This window comes from Camelus dromedarius, chromosome 29, assembly GCF_036321535.1.
Source record: "Camelus dromedarius isolate mCamDro1 chromosome 29, mCamDro1.pat, whole genome shotgun sequence".
Classification (NCBI taxonomy): domain Eukaryota; kingdom Metazoa; phylum Chordata; class Mammalia; order Artiodactyla; family Camelidae; genus Camelus; species Camelus dromedarius.
In genome coordinates this window covers 18,348,343-18,367,716 of record NC_087464.1, presented here as the reverse complement: position 1 = coordinate 18,367,716, position 19,374 = coordinate 18,348,343, and the positions used below count along the sequence as shown (strand labels likewise).

Genomic DNA, 19,374 nt, shown 5'->3' with positions numbered 1-19,374 from the left:
TGGTGGGTATCTTGTAGGAGACTCGGCATCACCTGATTCATTACCACGTCTGGCCTGGGACCTCACAGGGATGGCCCCTCGGTAGGGGGATCTCCCTTTGTGGTGCCCTTCTGGCTGCCTCTTGCCAGCCTGTTCCTCTGGCTTCCTCCTGGCTATGCAAACCAGAGACCATGGTTTTAAAAATAATTAGTTTAAGGTAAACAAGATGTGTCACCTCCCTGGTAGAGGTTCTAGGGAGCACTAACCCCTCTGTCTCTGGACTCTCAAGAGTCACAAGGCTTTGAAGAACGGTTGTTTTTTGAGTTGCAGATGCACTGGGAGAGCCAGGAGGCAGAGGCAGTGACAGCTGAGACCGAGGCAGCCTGTGGTCCTCTCGCTATTACCATTCCTGTGGCTTCACACTGACAGTTATAAATATGTACAAAGAGATTGAACAAATATATGCAGACTAAAATAGGATAAAATGGTAGGATAATAAGCCTCAACCAGCTTGAAGCTTGAAATAAAAAGCATGGTTGCTTTATTTCAAAAAGTTGGTTCAAGGGAAACCAACAAACAGCATTCCTTTCTTTGTCCAAATCTTGAATTAATAGAGCAATAATAATAAAGTAAAGCAGAGGAAGACCACACACCACCACTATTCCTGAGTTGTCTGTGTGCTCTGGGTAAATGAGCAGCTCCCAAGCGGGAGAGGGGGGTACGTAGCTACCTTTGCTTAGTTCCTCTATCTAAACTCAGTGCTTAAGTCTAGGCCTCCTTGGTGCCTTCCATGGGCCAGTCCCTGATGGTGACTAATGATGTTGAGCACCTTTTCATATGCTTACTGGGCATGTGTGTATCTCCTTTTGTGAAAGTGTCTCTTCAAATTTTTGCCCATTTAAAAATGCTTTTAATTGACTTATGAGAACTCTGTATATATTCTGCATATAAGTCTGTCACAGATATGTACTGTGAACATTTTCTACCAGTTGATGATTTGTCTTTTTATTTTTTTTAATAGTGTCTTTAGATGAGAAGAAATTTTTAATTTTAATGAAGTCCAATTTATCAATTTTGTCTTCTTGGGATTAGAGCTTTTTTTGTCCTAAGAAATTAGGCCTGCTTCAAGACCATAAAGATATTTACCTATGTTCTCTTCTAAAAACTTTAAGATCTTAGCTCTTATGTTTAGGTCTACAATCCGTTTTAAAATAACGTTTATATATGGTGTGAGGTAAGGGTCAAGGTTTATTTTTATTTTATGGAAAAGAACTTTCCTTTTCCTACTGAATTACCTTAACACCTTTACTGAAAATAAATTTACATGTGAGTCTATTTCTAGACCCTCTGTTATACTCCATTGATCTATTTATCTAAACTTAATGCTAATTCCACACTGTCTTAGTTACTGTATCTTTATAGTAAGTCTTAAAATCAGATAGTGTAAGTCCTCTAACTTTGTTTTCCTCTTTGTTTTGGCTATTCCAGGACTTCTGTATTTCCATATAATTTAGAATCAGCTAGTCAGTTTCAACAAATAAGACTGTTGAGATTTTTATTAGAATTGCATCGAATTTAGAGGTTACCTTGGAGAAAACAGACATTTTAATAATATTGAGTATATCTCTCCATTTGTTTAGGTCTTCTTTAATTTTTTATGCGATGCTTTGTAATTTTCACTGTCAACGCCTTGCATATTTTTTGTTCAAATACTTTCTAAGTACTTTATGCTTTCTGATGTTTTATAAATAGCATTGCTTTTCACTATTTTAGTTATTAAGTTCAATAATTTTTGCCATATGTAGAAATATAATTTTTATATAGTAACTTACTATCCCATGACCTTGATAAGTCTGCATATTAGTTCTAGTAGATTTTTTGTAGATTCCCTAGAATTTTCTACATCTTATGCTCTGCAAATAAACAGAGTTTGATTTCTTGCTTTTCAATCTTTAGATTTTTTTTTTAATGCACTGGTATAAACTCATTTTGAAAGGCAGCTATAAGGGATATATCTTCTACATATTCCATTTTCCCTTTCATGTAGATCTGTTTTGGCCTCTGAAAACTCGAGTCGTCTTTGAGGTGTGTTCCTCACCTTCATTCTCCAGAGCTAGAAAGGAATAACTTTCCCCCCATTCTTCTGATTTCTATGAGAAGGGGTTTGCCCTGAACAGTTCTGCCAAGTTGGGAGGGAGACTGTGTGATCTGACTTGTGAGCTCGGGTTAGCACTAGGCATGAGTAACAGAGGCCCCCTCGTTTGGAAGCCACCTGCCTGCAGCCATGCAGCCTGTCCCTGTGAGAGGAGGTGATGACGGTCCAGCTCCTCTAGGACTAGGTCACCTGTCTGGTTACTCGGGCTCATCAGCATATCCTCCAGCTCCCATCCTAAAGTATGTGCTCCAACTTATCCTTTTACACACAGGTTGTATATGGGCTCTCACCTGTTTTGACCCTTGTCTAATGTTCCGGGGAAAGAGGGGTACCATTTCCTGGAACATCACAAGACCCCCCCCCCCAGTCAGGACTTCCCTAGTTTATCTCCATTTCCTAATGCACGGTCCTCTTTTATTGAAAGCATTGTTCTCAATCCTGACTATACCTTAGAATTATTTTAAGGGCTTAAAAAAATATCAAGGCCCAGGCTCACCCCCAATAATTTAAATAAAAACATAGGGGTGGGGGTAGGCCATCTATTTTTTTTCAAGTTGTCCAGATTTGAATGCACAGGCAGAGCTGAGAACCACTCATCTAAACCATCAAAACTATCCTGCCACTATCCATGCTGTAGGTCCTCACACAGTTTTGAGGCCAGCCTGATTCCCAAGACTAAGACATGTGAGATGTGGTCTTTTGTCCAATAAAACAGTAGCCCCATTTCCTTTTTATCTGATAAAAATATCTACCACATTTTTAACGTAAAGCTGCAATCTAGACCTCCAAGACCAACAAACACATCTAACATGTGTGGGGAGGAAGGCCCCAGAGGGATGCTAATGCAGAAAAATCATGGTATTTCTGAGTCAGTCACTTGGACCTTAATAGAAAATCAATGCTTATCATCCCAGAGGCAGAAAGTCCAAATGGTTGACAGGCCTAAACAACATAACACAATAGAGGGAGTAAAAACTATTCAACTCATGTAACGTCTGGACAGCCGAACACAGAGGCCATTCCAAAGTGGGCCTTAATAAAAACTATAGAAAGCTGTCACAGACAAAGACACAAGTGCCCACACACTGATGTCCAAAGTCACGTGCCCTGGCCCCACTATGAGACTCTCCCATGTGCTACTTTAATCCCTGAATGCTCACTGCCTCATTCTCAAAGTTCCTGCACAAATATGCCAGAAGTTGGCACCGGAAGAGGCCTGATTAAGAACCACATGAGAAGTAAGACAAAAGAAATAGAGACCATAAAGGAACCAAAATAACATTTTATTCCTGGAGAAGCCAGTACTGGAAAATGCGGCTCAGATCTCTGGGCAAGAGGGCTTCCTTATTCTGAACCCTACACTCAGACGGACTTAACCACCCAGCACAGAAGACCCTGGACTCCTTTGGGCCTCACCTGCAGTGCGGGGTCTTTATCACGAAGCACACAGCATGGCCAAGAGTGATTCAGAACACGTGCTCTCTGCAGACAGGCCGAGTCCTAAGGGGAAGGGGAGGGGAAGGCACTGATTGACACACACCCCTCACTCTGAACTCCTGGAGCAGACTGTCACTTGTGCTGTGGGGCGGAGTTAGTGGTGGGGGGGCGGGGGGGACAGGAGTGTTCTCATGGAGTGCCTTAGGAGGACAATTCAAGACTCCTCTTACAAAGAAGAAAATTTGAAAGTGGCATCACATTTTAAAATAAAATATTTAAGGCCAATAGAAAGGAGTTTGAAAATACAAAACAGATCACTTTTAAGTGATTGAAATGAAGGCTAAATTACCCATTATAAATTCCAAGTACACCTAAAAAGGAGAAGAAAAAAAAAACTTTGGATAAAATCTCAATAAAGTGGATTAAAATAAAGATAATAGACAAGCTGTAAAATAATAAAATAAAGTTTGAAGTTTCGAAAGCTAGGTAAATGAGAGCAAAAGGGAAGAAACAGGACCAAGTGTGGAAGAAGTGTCTATAACACCAAAAGCATATGGAAAATTCCAGATTCCCAGGGAAGAGATTGACAGGTGTTCTCTGGTTTAGATGCATACCCCTGGTCCAATCAACTGTGACCAGTGGGTAGGGTCACAAAGCTCAGGCTGACGGGGTCCCTGTAGAAATTATATGTGGGGCAGACAGAGAAACAGCATGGCCCTGAGAGCTGAGCTCTGTGGCATTCATTCAGCGAGTCACCTACATCCCCTAAGTCTAATTTCCTCACCTGCAAATAGGAACACTGCAACTGTCTTAGTGTTTTTATGAAGATTAAATTAGAAAATGCACATGAAGCAAATGACACAGCTGGTCCAGGAAGGTGCTTTCTCCTCCACCTCCATGAAAGGGAACATACCGGCACCTCCTGCTGATGGGGCAGGAGAGGAGGGCAGCTGCTCAGTAATGCAGGCCTGAATTACTCCAAGCCCAAAAGAGGGTCCCCAAGGGCCCTCAGTCCCAGGGCAATCTCAGGAACTGGAACAAATCTTCCTAAAGGAGCCATAACATCCACTTTGATTCCTAGCCCCTCCCCATGGCTTACCTCTGAGGCAGAGAAGACCCAAGGGAACTTGGCCCAAGTTTGGGGTCTCTTCCAGGCAGATGAGTCCACGTGCATAAACACGGTGCGTTTTTATGGACACACTTCTGGACACACTTCATTAGGCCTTGTTCACGAACACTCCCTTGACTCTGCGCTCTGACATCTCTCTAGTGCTTCTCTGGACTTGACCTCGAGGTGAGCATTTGATCTCCTTAGCTGATTTCTTATTTTTCATACACATGACTTTTCATTCCCCCTTCCTGCTCTCTGTACTTTTACTCACACTGAGTAGGCTCATACTTCCTTTGTCAGCCCCTGGAGACCAACCCTTGGTGCCGCCAGATCTCTGGCTGTCATAAGGACGGACACCAGGTGAGTCTGCTGGGACCCAATCCATTCACCTCTACAGCAAAATAAGAGATGAGGAGTAGGCAAGGCAAAGGTGAGGGTGGGATCCCAGCTTGAAGCTAAGCAGTGTCCATGCTGAGGGTCAAACACACCTGGCAACACCTATTGAATTGGGAGATGCGCCCATCAGGCGTCCATTTGTTTGAGTGATGGCGAAATCTCAGAAGAAAAGAACATATCCTCAAGGAAGCAGCAGCCAGGTAAATAAACTTGATCCACGTACGAAGATCTCGTACCCATTTATGTTTAGAACTGTGGTAGATAGTGTCTCTGCTCCCTTACCTTGGCCCTCAGGTTTGGAGGCTGGCTAAGGCAGTTCAGTTCTGGTCCACGTCTCCCTCTGGCAGGCAATCTGGGCACGTTCTCATGGCAAAGATGGAGGTGCAGGAGTGCAGGTGGAAAGGCTGAGTGCTTTTCAAGTCTCTGTTTATACCCAGACTATTACCGTCCCACAGGCCAACCAGGTCACAGGGTCGGGCTTGGAGTCAGAGTGGGCACAGGAATCTGCAGCTCGATGACTGTACTTAAAAATCAATTCAACATTAAGAATAACCAAGGCCTTTTGCCAACAGTGTGTCATATTTATTGGGCTATTCACAGGTCAGCTAAAACACCATGAAGGGAAAAGACCAGATGCCACCAGTAATGTCAGGAAACAAAATATTTAGCAATTCTTAGGTTCAAGTGTTGCATTCCATCACAGTTTGAGGAATATGGGCAGTTCATGGACAAAACTGCAACGGCTACCATTTATTTTTAGCAACAAGCACGTACATTTATTTAACCAATGACTTTTAGGACAGTCAGCAAAAAAAGGAAATAGGTATTTTCATGTAGCTAAGACACGAAACTCATACAAATTAAATTGATACAAAATACATTATAAAGAGAGCACACATACAAAAGTCATTAAGTTGGTCAAAGAGCAAGAATGCTGCATAACACCACACTGAGAGAACACTGGTGCGAATTCATTTCAGTTATGGAAGTTTGTCCAGAGTCTGAGTTACACATTTACTGAGGTAAAGGCACAATCACTTCAACATAATTAATGGGGAAGAATCCAGACTCCCCATGGAGCATTCCTTCATACCAGTTTTCATCTATCTGATTGGTAAGTGTAATGATGTCCCCTTCTTTAAATCCTAGTTCTCCTTGGTTTTCTGGTTCAAAGTCATAGAGACCACGACAGCAGGGCTGGTCCATGGCAATGTTAGAACCTGTCCGCATCATGTGAAGACAAAAAGTACAGGTTAACAGGACTAATTACCCACAGAGAACTGCAAAGGTGGAGAGCTGGAAGAACCGTGAAGAGCGGGCCCCTGCCTGCCTTCCCACGACCAGGCAGGCTCACCCTGCCTCATGGGTGCTGTGCTTGTGGCCTCGCCCCTCGCTGCCCCCCTGGGCCCATGGCTTTTCTTATCAGGACTCTCAGCCGGAGAATGCCGGTCCAGCCCCTCTCCTGGAAGCAGCGGCTCACTCAGCTCTGCCTGGAGCCAAAGGGAGGTGCAGAATTACACGGCCCAACCTCTGGCCTCAGGGAGCTCAGAGTTTCTTTCTGGAGACTGCACAACACACGGGAAACATTCAAAGAACAAAGATGAGGTTGTGTACCACTTATAGCTCAGAAGCTCAGAGGAGAAGGAAGCAGGGCAGATCGGGGTGGTTAGGGACATATTCCTAGAACTGGTGACCAGGAGCTGGAACATGGCAGGCTGTGAGACCAGAGAGGGATGAGCAGAATCTCTGCAGACCAGCCTGAGGTCTTGGGATTGTTGCTGCAAGCCAGAAGTCTTCATAATATTTTTAAATTATTTTTTAATTTCAAAAAGAGAGAGAGAGAGAAAGAATAGGTGTATGTAAAACTGAGAAAGGTTAGCTGTAAACCACTAACAAAGAGACAGCCAATGCTAAATTCACATCATGGCACAGAAGCTTCCAGATACCTTCATGAATATATTTATGTATTTACATATAGCTGTTTTCATAAAAGAATCTTCCTGTATATATTATTGTGAACATTTTTCCAGGTTACTTTTAATTACTGACCAGTTGTCAACTAGATCAGTATAACAATTTATTTAACCTATCTCCTACTATTGCATATTTAAAGGACCTCCTTCCTTCCTTCTCTCCTTCCTTCCTTCTTTCGTTCTTCTTTCTCTCTCTTCCCTTCTTCATCCCTTCCTTTTCATCTTTCTGCTTGTTTTCTCTTGGCTTTCATTGATAACTTTTTGAAAAATAGCCTAAGATACGTGTATTTACAAATACGTGCAATTAACTCCTGAGGGTAAACTTCTAGAAGTAAACTGGCTGTTCATAGACATAAATTTTTCCAGAACTTTCAACATTCACTTCCAATGTATTTTTTGATCATTCTTTGTCTTTTAAGTATCAGGAGCCCCTTTTATTACTAACTTTTATATTAATCCCATATCTGTCATGTTTGACACAAGCAGCATTCCTAGCTTATCTGATTTTTTCATTTTGGAGAGCGTGCTGGGGACGGAGCAGGGAAGAGGAGTTTCTGATTTGTTTTGTTACCCATGCAGAAAGGTTAAATAGCATAAGCAGTCAAACTGATAAAACTTCATGGCTTCCCTTCCACATTTACATAGAAATATTGAACTAAACTTATCCCAATAATTTTCAAAATTAATTTTTAATGTGAAAATATTTTCTTTCAATCCACCTGGATTTTGGCAAATAAAGGTATTATTTATGCTTAATAATGTTTAAGCAGTTATCTCAACACAATTTATTAAATAATCGATTCTTCTCCACTGATTTCAAATGCTACTTTTATCTTTATCGTATATTTAATTATCATATGCACTTGGATCTACTTTAGGATTTTCTACTTTGCTCCACTGACCCATTTTGGTAACTAATCAAATCATTCTAAATACTATAGCTTTAAAATAAATGCTAATAATTAGTAAAGCAAGTTCCTTGTTGTTACTTTTCTACAGGCCGACTTCAGAGATATTGTAGGTTTGGTTCTAGACCACCACAATAAAGCGAATATTTTAATAAAGCAAGACACAAATTTTTTGGTTTCCTTGTGCTTATAAAAGTTATGTTTACACTAAACTGTAGTCTATTAAGTGTGCAATAGCATTGTATCTTAAAAAACAACATATATGCTTTAATTTAAAATATTTTATTGCTAAAAAAATGCTAACCGTCATCTGAGCCTTCAGCAAGTCCTAATCCTTCTGCCGAACGGTCTTGCCTCGATGTTGACGGCTGCTGACTGATTAGGGTGGTGGTTGTCCAAGGCTAGGGTGGCTGTGGAAATTTCTTTAAATGAGACAGTAATGAAATTTGCAGCATCAGTTGACTCTTCCCTTCATGAACGATTTCTCTGTAGCAGGCAATGCTGTCTAGGAGCGTATTACCCACGGTAGAACTTCTTTCAAAACTGGAGTCAGTCCTCTCAAACTCTGCTGCTTTATCAACTAAGTTTATGTGATACTCTAAATCCTTTGTTGCCATTTCAACCATCTTCACAGCATCTTCACCAGGAGTAGATTACACCTCAAGAAACCTCTTTCTCTGCTCATCCAAAAGAAGCGACTTCTCATCTGTTAAAACGTTTTATCATGAGATTGCAACAATTCAGTCCCATCTTCAGGCTCCACTTCTAATTCTAGTTCTCTTGTTAACTCTTAAGGGCCCTAGGATTTTCAGAATGATAAGTGACTACTGGCTTCAATTTCAGGTCACCAGCTGCATTAGCCCCTAACAGAGTCAGCCTGTTCTTTGAAGCTTTGGAAGCCAGTCATTGACTTCTCCTCTCTAGTTATGAGATTCCAAGATGGCATCCTCTTCCAACAGAAGGCTGTTTCATCCACACTGTTGTTTAGAGCAGCCACCTTCATTCGTGCTCTGAGCTTGGTCTTCTGGACAACTTGCTGCAGCTTCTACATCAGCACTTGCTGCTTCACCTTGCACTTTGATGTTACGGAGACGGCTTCCTTCCTTCAACCTCACGAACCAACCTCTGCTGGCTTCAGACTTTTCTTCTGCAGCTTCCTCACCTCCCTCAGCCTTCACAGAAGTGGAGAGAGTTAGGGCCTTGCTCTGGATTAGGCTTCGATTTAAGGAATGTTGTGGCCGGTTTGATCTTTTAATCGGGTCACTCAGACTTTCTCCCTATCAGCAATAAGGCTGTTTTCCTTTCTTATCATCCATGTGTTCGCTGGGGTAGCACTTTTAATTTCCTTCAACAACTTTTCCTCTGTATTCCCAACTTGGGTAACTGTTTGGTGCAGGAGGACTAGCTTTTTGCCTGTCCTGGCTTTCAACGTGCCTTCCTCACTGAACTTAAAGATTTCTAGCTTTTGATTTAAAGTGTGAGATGTGTGACTCTTCCTTTCACTTGAACTTTGGGGGGGGGGCATTGTAGGGTTATTCATTGGCCTAACTTCACTATTGTCGTGTCTTGGGGACTAGGGAGGATGAGGAGAGGGAGAGAGATGGGGGAACAGCAGGTCAAGGGGAGCAGTCAGAACACATACAACATTTATCAAGTTCACCACCTTATATGGGCACAATGCGTGGTGCCCCAAAACAGTTATAATAATAACGTCAAAGATCACAGCTCACACATCACCATAACAGATATAATAATAATGAAAAATTTTGAAGTATTGTGAGAATTACCCAGATGTGACAAAGAGACATGAAGCAAGCAAATACTGTGAGAAAAACGGTGCCAAGAGACTTGGTCGGTCAACGCAGGGTTGCCACAAATCTTCTATTTATATATAAAAAAAGCAATATCTGCAAAGCATAAGAAAACAATTTCCTATTTCAAAATTTCCTATTCTCATGAAATCATTCAACCAGGTAAAGTTTAGTATCAATGTATTGAGTTTCTCCCACAAAACCTCATTTCCATTTTAACTGGATCATATTTTTTGAGTAATAATAAGATTAATTTTATAAGATTATTTTAAAATGAATGGCCATTGCATGCCTTGAGGAAATCATACTTATGTGTTATACATTTATCCTATGTCTAGACTGGATTTGTTACTATTTTATATTTTTACACCTATATTTAAAAGTGAAATGACTTCTTTTTACATTCTGGTCATGTTTTGGTGTCAAAGAATTTATAAAATAAACTCTATTTTTCTATTTTTTTAAATATTTCAACTTGAAGATTTGATTTTTTTTAAATGCCCCCAATTATCTAGGCCTATGGGTTTCTGAAGACAGAATGCTTTCTAGGATACCTTATGACAGTGGCTTGGTGTGTCTGGGAAGGACATATGGTCGCTCCACTCCAGTTCCCTATAGAGTCTAGGGTACACGTGGCCTCAGTGGTTCCCACGGTTCCATGTAGAAGAGCCAAAAGTGAGAGCATGTGCAGAGCCTGAGGGGCTGCCCTGGCCTAGTGCGGTGATGCCCCACAGAGCGGCTGGAAGGCAAGCATCACTGATGAGCTCCGAGGGAGACCTGACTGTTCCAGTGAAGATGGGGCTGGAAAGGGGCTAAAATCTACCCCAGGAAAACCACACACTCCATCTACATGAGACCACCACATGGACACAGGCCATCCCAGTAGACGGAACATGCCACCCAGAGGGAGACCAGGGAAGCCTGCATACCACCAACGGCAGACACCTCATGTCCTCATTACATCACCCCAGAGAGGGAGGTCTGCAGAGGCAGGGAGGCAGCATCCCGGGGCAAGACCATGCCAGTTTCATGGGTTTTGTCCTTTAAGAAGAGGGCTTAATCCTTTCCCATGATTGAAATATCTGCATATGTTATCTCACTTCTGCCATCCTATTTTATGTTTTCCATTTCTATTCCCTTTCTCTATCATTATGAAACATTCTTATTTCTCTCTCTGTCCAGACTTCAGCTGAGAGTTCAAACAAGGTCTGCGAGACCAAGTTCCTTCCTCACCAAGTCTTTTACAACCAACTAAAGAGAGAAGACAAAGTTGGGTTAGTCAAATGCGAAGCCCTTTACAACACTGTAAGTCAATTATACTTCAATTAAAAAAAAAATGAGAAGCCCCTTGGTCCTGGGGGAGACCGGGAGGTGGAAGCAAATTCACCGAGTAGCACCCATTTCTCCAACAGGGCAGTCCCGAGTTGGACTAAGGTGGCCCCGCTATTTCCTTCTACTGCAGGGGTTCTCAACCTGGCAGCACATTAAAAAAGCCCAGGCTGAACCCCAGACCAATTAAGTCAGAAGCTCTGGCAACGGGATCCAGACATCAGGATTTCGAAATTTTCTCAGGTGTTTCCAATTTCTAAGAGAGGGTGTGAACCACCAGCCTAATGGCCCTCTTTTCCTCCAACTCCTTGGACCAGAGCCTGGGAGAGCTGGCAGGGGAAGGGAAGAGGGGGCGGTCGGGGAGGGCGGACCTCTTCTTCCCCTCTAGGTAGGAAGCACCTTCCCAGGTGGTGGCATCCAGGTAGGTCAGCATTTTAAAAACTGGACCGCCTGCACTATTCTCTCTAGAATCTACCTGATGTTTCCAGCATTTAGATGGCTCCTTCCACGACAGACTCCCGTCCCACCCTAGATCTGTATATCATGAACTGGGGAGCAGAAGGATTTAAATAGGTTCATTATCTTGAATTTGAAGTGAATAACCATCAGTGAGTTCAAGGCACTGGGGAGTCGTGTGTTCGCGATACAGAACTTTCCATTTCCCTTTGGAAATACAGCTCACATCTGGGTGTGAAGATGGATGAGGGCAGGGCACTGAATCCCTGTGGCAATTCAAGCCACTGAGTCAAAGTCAGTTTTATTAATGAATAACTGTTTTAATGTGGTCTGATAAATGATTAGTATTCTTTTATCATTTCTCCCACTACCAGTTTTTAATAGAGACAGAGTCAGGTGCCAAGCCCCATGGTGGTCTTGGGAAGCATTTCCTTGAACACAAAATGTCTATGCTGGAAGGGTCTTCTGTGAACCCTCCTCTTTTTGACAAAGAGGCAGCAGTGCTTCTGAGAGGCCACAACATTCTGGCCCCAGGGCTAATGGCAAAGCCAGAATGAGACACCAGGGCTCCAGACCCCAGCCTATGACCGCCTTCCTGATGGTAGCTCCTACATGATCCATAGATCAACCACTGCCATAGGTTGCCAAGAAATTTCACAGACTGTCACACCGACTACAGGCCTAATTGTATGTGTATATACATATATATATATTTTTTTCTTCCCATTGACTCTGTAAGCTACCTGCAATGACTAAAATAAATACTAAATGGCAGGCATGTACTCACCCCAGCCACGACCTGTGTGTGCACTCCTGCACACAGACACTGAGCAAATCAGGGGAAGGACACGTTACTCACTTCTCGCTTCATTTATTCCAGGTGAGGGACCACTGCCCACACTGCCTGCTTTGCTCTTCTAAGAGCTAGAAACCGACCATACTCACATCACACTCCATCAGCAAACGAACCCAAAACATGGCATCTCTCCTGAGACCCCTGTGTGGAGAGTCCCCAGGCAAGAGTTCCCTGACTCAGGGAAGGTGCGAGCACCTGACTCTCCACCTGCCTCTGCACCGCTTCCTGCACAGAGCACAGGCCCCAGCAGTAGGGGCACCTGGTACGCCCACCCCCACCAGAGCCCGGGCCGGCGCTCCTGAACGGCACTCGCAGCAGGACGATATTCTGAAATATCACCCGATGCATTTGTCCAGGCTGGGTTGTTTTTGCCGCCTGGGACTATCAACCCAAGTAGCTGTGGCCCCCTTTACTTTAGGGAGACAGTGGAACCTGCACACAGACAAGCAATCAATGTTCAGCCTGGAAGTTCAAAAATGATGCCATTTCAGTTGTGAAATGGTGTGGATGCCAAGGCTTTCCAGTTCTCATGCCAGAGTCAGGGAGGCTTTTAAGAGATTTAAGAGGCAAAGGGGTGGGGGTGGAGACTTTTGAGTTCCAAGGAGCTTGAAGAACTCAAAGCACAGAGATTTGTTATTACAAGTTGTAGAGAGAGAAGGGCTGCTTCCTGCCATCCAGAGAAGACACAGGAGCTCTTCCTGGAGTCAGGGAAGAGGCCTGGAGAGAGACGATGGCAGGCAAGAAGGCTGAAGTGCTCCCTGGATTCCACCCCGGGGTTGGGGGCTCTTAGCCCCACTTCCCCGTGAAACTCTGGGAGAAGCAGGCTATCCAAGTGACCTACCAACCTGGGGGCGCTGAGCACAGTGGAAATGGCAGGTGGTGTAATTAAACAGAAAGGGAGCCGGTGGGGGGGGAAACCCTGGGCTCCCCACGAACTGTGAACACATCTCCTCGAGTCCCAGCACGAAGTGAGGAAAAGCCGAGGGGGCAAGTGGACCAGAGAGGGCCTGGGGGTGGGCACACAGGCTCCGAATGCAGAGATCTGGCAACCCAGAGGCAGAGGCTTGGGCCCCAGACCCAGGCCAGCCCTGAGTGACGAGTTATCTCAGCTGTGGGAGCAGTTAAGCGTGAGACAAGCTTCCTCATCTGTCACCGTAAAGTTCCCTAAACTCCCCCGTGCGCCCAGGCAACCTCCTGGGGTAGAGAAGGAGGTAGGAGAGAACCTTTGAGGAAAAACCAATAGTCCTGACAGCAAATTTCAACTGAATTGACTGGGTTTAAATCTCGAATTGACAAAGCAATAGGTGGACAGTCTGTGCTTTCTATTGGAAGGGACGGAGTTACCTTGAAATGGCAAGATTACATTTTTTTCCACCATTAGAAGAAATGGAAAAAAGATTAATTTTTTTTTTGTTTTTGGCCAACAGTAGAAATGGAAAAAAGATTAAGTTGTTTCCACCATTGGTCTAAACGGAGGCTCATAAGTAAGTTCAGATAAAGAAAGAAAGTCCGTGCCCACTTGAGTCACAGTGCGTGAATTTTCCCTCTCCCCAGAGGTGGAACCCAAAAGTGCAGGCAGAATGGCGACAATGTCGTCAATGGGATCTTTCCAACTGGACGAGGCACACACGTGCACTAGATGCCTGAGTGCCTGGCTTCCCAGGATCCGAAGCCACGCCTCTGCCCAGATCTTCCCAGCAGAAAGGATGGGTCCCACCTGGCGCCCCGTCTTTGTTGAACAGCTACCCCCTTTTCCCCTGGGGTCTCACGCCACCATCTCCACCTCCGCGCTTTCTGGTGCACGTGAGCTCCTGGCCAGCCGCCGTGGCCGTGGCCGTGCGCGCTCTAGAACAGGCAGCTGAATCCCCAGCCCCAGCCATCCAGCGAGGAGGCCGCCTCTCCTCCTGCCCTGGCCGGGTCACCCGTGTTTATTTTCTCTCACTCCCGAGACCTGGCTTCACGTAACATGAGAGCAGAGGTGGGAAAAACACAGTCTTCCTTGTTAAAGTGCTGAAACAAAGATTATTTTAACAGAGAAAAGGGAGTGTCCCTGTTAAATATTTATTATTCAAGCTCTGTTCCACATCATTAGGGAAAAAGAGAGAGAGAGAGACCCTACCACGAGAACTTTAAGGTAGCTGGTCAGTCAGCGCTGCATTGGCAACACACAATAAGCAGGGAAATCGCGTTCTCCCTAAAATAAATTTCCCTTCCCTCTTGGCAATAATGTGGTCCAGTTCCTAACAATATTGGGTCCCCTCTTATTTTAACAGCAGGAAAATTCTTTGGATGCCCTTCCTCTGACCCCACCTTTTGTTTCCCAAAGTCCCTGCTGCAAAGGACAACTCACATGTACAGAACTGCCGGGCACATTTTATTCCGATAGCGGCTGTCCCACAATTAATTCTGCAGTCCCAGTCAGCCACAGGGATGAAATAATAACTCTCAATATTTAGTATCTACCATGTGCCAGGACAATATTCTAAATGCCTCAGAGATATCAGCAGATTTAATTTTCAGAGAAACCCTCCCTCTGATAAGGTAATGCTATTTCCCTCAATTGATGGATGGAGAAATTGAGGTTCAAAGCAATTAAACAGCAGTCTGAGACGTGACCCCCGTCTAGGTCCAGGGTCTGTCCTCTGGACCACCATGGCATGTGCCCGCTCTGAAAATTGTTAGCTAGTGAATGCATGCCCACTCAGCTTCTGAGCCATCCCTGGCCGAGGGGGTGGCCCATCAGCTGGGCTCGGAGTGAGCTGGGGGATCCTCACCTGGGCGTGCGCTGGGAGATCCCCGGCGTTGGGACGCTCCTTAGGCGTGTTCGCCCCCTAAATCCTTCTCTGATCCTGGGGGGTCTGCCCACAGCCCATCTCTCCTTGCCAGTCACTCGAGGGATGTCCTTCAGGTGCTTAATTCTCTGTCCTGCTTCACAGTGAGCAGCTCAGGCTTCCATTAGAGTAAGTACGTAAATAACCAAACAAAACCAGTGTCTACTCCAGGTGATGGATTAGACACCAGAGTGGAGATGCCATCTGACAGGACTGGCATTCCTGCAGCCTGGCCACCTCATGTGCTCCCTCCCTACTCCCTCTCTGCCACATGCCAGGATCTGCCAGCCTGTTCTCAAAGGCTGTATTTCTAATCCCGACTTTGAAGGAGATAGAGGTGGAGGAAGAAGGCGTGGTCAGAGGGGCAGGGGGCATCCTTCTCTCTGTAGCACTAAAAATCACAGCTCTTTAGCTGTCCTTGACCTCGGCTTATTTTCAGACCACCAAAGGAGCCCACCATACTCTCTTCTTCTCTGCTGGCCCTGACTTTGGGAATTTCATTACCCAGAAGCATTTGGTCAGAGCATCCCAGTGGAAAGGCCAGTTACAACAGCCCTCTGCTCCTGCTTTTCTTCTTTTTTTGGTGGTAGGGAAAGGGGACGGAAAGAGGTAATTCACACAACTGCTGTCGACATAAGTGCCCATCAGGGTGCGAGGTGTGGGGTCTACTGGAAGCTACTGACCTGAGGAGGGCTCTTTGTCTTTTAGTAAGTGCCCCAGACTGCTGTGCCTTTTGCGTTTTTGTTCCTGCTTTTTATAGTTTCTCTCTTGCCTCCCTTGTAGTCAGGCTGCGACCTGTCACTTTTTCCTGCTGTCAGTGGGCCTTCCCGAAGCAGTCCCTCAGGCCTTTCTAATCTGCTGCTTCCAATCTGCTGTAGGCTGGGGAATCAGATAACCAATAATGTAGTGTTAACAGCCGCTGTGCTCGAGGCTCTTACTCTGCAGAAGTACCAATCCTGCCCAGCACCTCTTATTTACATGATCTAATTTAATCCTTCGAAGAACCCCGTGCAGTTGGGGCAATAATTCCCGTTCTTTTGATGACAGAATTGAGACCCAGAGGTATGGAGTGAAAGCCAGGGTCTCCTTCTGACCCACTTAACAGTAAGGCCTGCAGGTGACACCTGTCTTGGCTGGGTGAGCCTGTGTTCTGCTCGCTTCCCGGTCTCAAGTCCAGGGTTCAGAGGTGTTTCCATATTATCTCTGCTACCCATGGGGCAGCTAAGGAACACGGAGGGAAGTGCCTGATGCCAGGTAGAATCAGTAGCCCTGTTAGGAAGGGGACCCGAGATCCCCCTGAGACTCACTATACCTGTGCCCTCTAACTAGAGAGTTCATCTCTTACCATGCTGGGGCAAAAACTGACCTGGAACTTTCAAGTCTGTTTCCGGTTCAGACCCATTCTCCAACACTGAGTGTCTACTCTGGGCCAGGCACCCCCCCCAACCCAATAGACACTATCTCTTTTGAATTAGAACGAGCATATCTGGTTCAAGCTTCCATCAAAAATTGTCATTTTTTGGTTTTTTTCTGATCTAAAATCTCAAGCTCTTGTAACAAAAAAATTTTGAAGCTAACAACTTTTAGCTGACCCAGTCACAGCATTGGTGCATAACTCTGATAAATACCATACAATCTATTTTGTTCAATATCTCTAAAATACTGTTTTTGTCTACTTGATAAGAACATATGGGATAGAAATTTCAGATCCCTGGGTTTTAGCTCTGGATTAGATCAAATCTGGGCCTTGGTTTCCTTACCTGCAAATTTTAAGTATTAATCTGTGATTAATACTGTGGACTGAATGTTCGTGTCCCCCCAAAATTCAGACGTTGAAGTCCTAATCCCCAAAGCTATAGTATTTGGAGGTGGGGCCTTTGGGAGGTGATAAGGTCATGAGGGTGAAGCCCACATGCATGGAATTAGTGCCAATGTGTGCAGACACAGTGAGAAGACAGCCATCTGCAAACCAGGAAGAGAGCCCTCACCAGACACCGAATCAGCCGGCACCTTCATCTTGAACATCCCAGACTCCAGAACTGTGAGAAATAAATGTTTGTTTTAAGCCACTTAGTAGCAGCTCAAGCTAAGACAGTTAAGTAGTAAACTAGTCAGTAAAGTCTAGTAAAAGTCTATGAACTATCTTTCTGGAAATAAGAACCCATTATTTATCCATAAGAGATGTGATTTATTAAAATGACTTGTCAATGGAACTCAAGCTTACTCATTATAATCTATAAAAGTAAGCCCCTGTAATTTGTTTTAACCTTAGTACCAACCCTCCACAACTTACATGGGTTATATAAGATGGGTTTAACTAGTAGACTTTGTGCCCTCCACCCTTACAAAGCCTCCCCTCATGTACTGAGATGAACTTCCACAGATTTCTCAGAAGCCACAGCCCATTTATGTATCAAAGCTTCCTGGGAGGTGACCCCTCTGCTACAACCAGGTCCAGCGCCTGTGGGTTGCCTTTGCCTCTCTGCGTTAAGGGAAGAGGGAGGACAAACGACAGCCTTAATCAGAGCTGGCTTCCTGGCCGCTAGCCTAAGGACCAGCTTGCAGATGGTGTTTTGCTTGGCCTCCTCCTTGCTTTGTGCAGGGTGCATTAGTTGCCAGTATTTAAAAATCAGGAGATGGCACACAAATATAGGATTTCTGGCTTCTCTTGGAAAATCATAAAGGCTGGCTGCCCTAGGTCCACATTCCTGGGCAACAAGCAGCCGCTGTTTGGACAGGGCACGTGTTCTCAAGTTGGCCACAGACTCCCTCTGCCTGTCGTGCTCCTGACGTGGAGGTCTGCTGTCAGACTTCTATCATTGGCCCGGCGCTGTTTTCTTACACTTTCCCTAAGTCTCTCATTCCCATAATCTGGCATTAGGGTTTGTACCCGAGGCCGCACCCGCTCGACAGCTCCAGGGGGCATCACTCATGTGAATTCAAACATGAAGTCCTCTGGAATTGTGCTGCATAGGTGCCCTGTTTGTAATCCCTAACTTCTACACCATTTTTTAAAACAGAAGCGCATATATTAATAATTAGATGATGGCATTTTAAATTTTAGCTTAAAGACCAAGCATATCATTATAGAAAATATATTAAGGTTTTAAAATATGCATTTGAGATAATATAACCATTTTAGCCAAGTAGTATTAAAATTCCTACAACTATACTAGAAGTTACATCCTACAGGCTTTTCAAAAACTCTTTTTACAGACTATTTAGAAGAATTACAGGAAACTATTTCTTTTAGTGAGAAAACCTTTCCCTCTAAAGCTTCCTTGAGATGAAAACTAGGAAAAGGACTCTTTTCCTTCTCAGCATCAGTGACTACTGGGCAACAATAATCATCATAGTTCACATTTTAATTTTTAATATTTTTTAAAATACAGAAAATATAAAACATTCAATCTGTGCACTTTTCAAATTTTTAAGAATGCTCAGTACTCATAAAAGATAAATATTGCAGCCACAGAATTTAGAGTTGGAAAAGAAACCTGCAATGTATTGAGTCCAATCACTTCACTTAGGGACAAGTACAAGTCAGTCCAGAGATGTTAAGAAACTCACCCAAGGTCACACAGCAAATAAGTGCCAGTATCTGAATTACAACATGGGACTTCTTTTCCTTGCTTACTTTTCTGTCAGTAACTCTGACTCTGAAGCACTACTGATATATACAGAAATGGATGCGGGGGAGGGCTTGTGGCAGGGGGAAAAAAAGAAAAGAGTGGAAAGGACAGAAGGGAAAAAGTGAAAAAAAAGAAAACCTGCTGACTGGGCAATCCCCATTGTCACTGCTGTGTGAAATTTTAATTTCCTCTTTGGAAATTTAGGTTAAAAATACATATATTTCTATTTGCAGAGTGCTCTTCTCCTTTAAGTTCCAAATTTCACACTTGACTTTTGAATAAATGTTTGTTTTCCAATGTAATCCTAGAGATTTCACTGCAATGAGGAGAATGACTTCGGCTCTAGACATAATATCCGAGCCCCCTCAGAAGTGTCAAGAAGTCTATAAAAGTTTCTTTTATACCTAAAGGGAGTTAGAATGTCTTAATATAAGCCAGCTGAGAGATTGATTTTGCCTCGCTCTGAAATGCCAGGGGCTCACATTTGGAACCCACGTTTG

General features: G+C 44.1%; 1 protein-coding gene across 5 annotated transcripts in view; it reads right to left on the bottom strand.

Moving 5' to 3' along the window:
* The window catches only part of SH3GL3 (SH3 domain containing GRB2 like 3, endophilin A3), a 122,358-nt gene that overhangs the window by 11,464 nt on the left and 91,520 nt on the right, over window positions 1-19,374 (bottom strand). For 3 of the 5 annotated variants that reach the window (XM_010986818.3, XM_064480639.1, XM_031440679.2), the window contains one exon: window positions 5,639-6,298. The exons of 1 other annotated variant lie outside the window; for it this stretch is intronic. In XM_010986818.3, coding sequence (XP_010985120.1) covers window positions 6,093-6,298 — 206 coding nt within the window. In that variant the 3' untranslated portion in view covers window positions 5,639-6,092. Of the gene's footprint in view, window positions 1-5,638; window positions 6,299-12,960; window positions 16,122-19,374 lie in introns of those variants that run through there. One more of the 5 variants, XM_031440677.2, reaches the window with a different exon arrangement.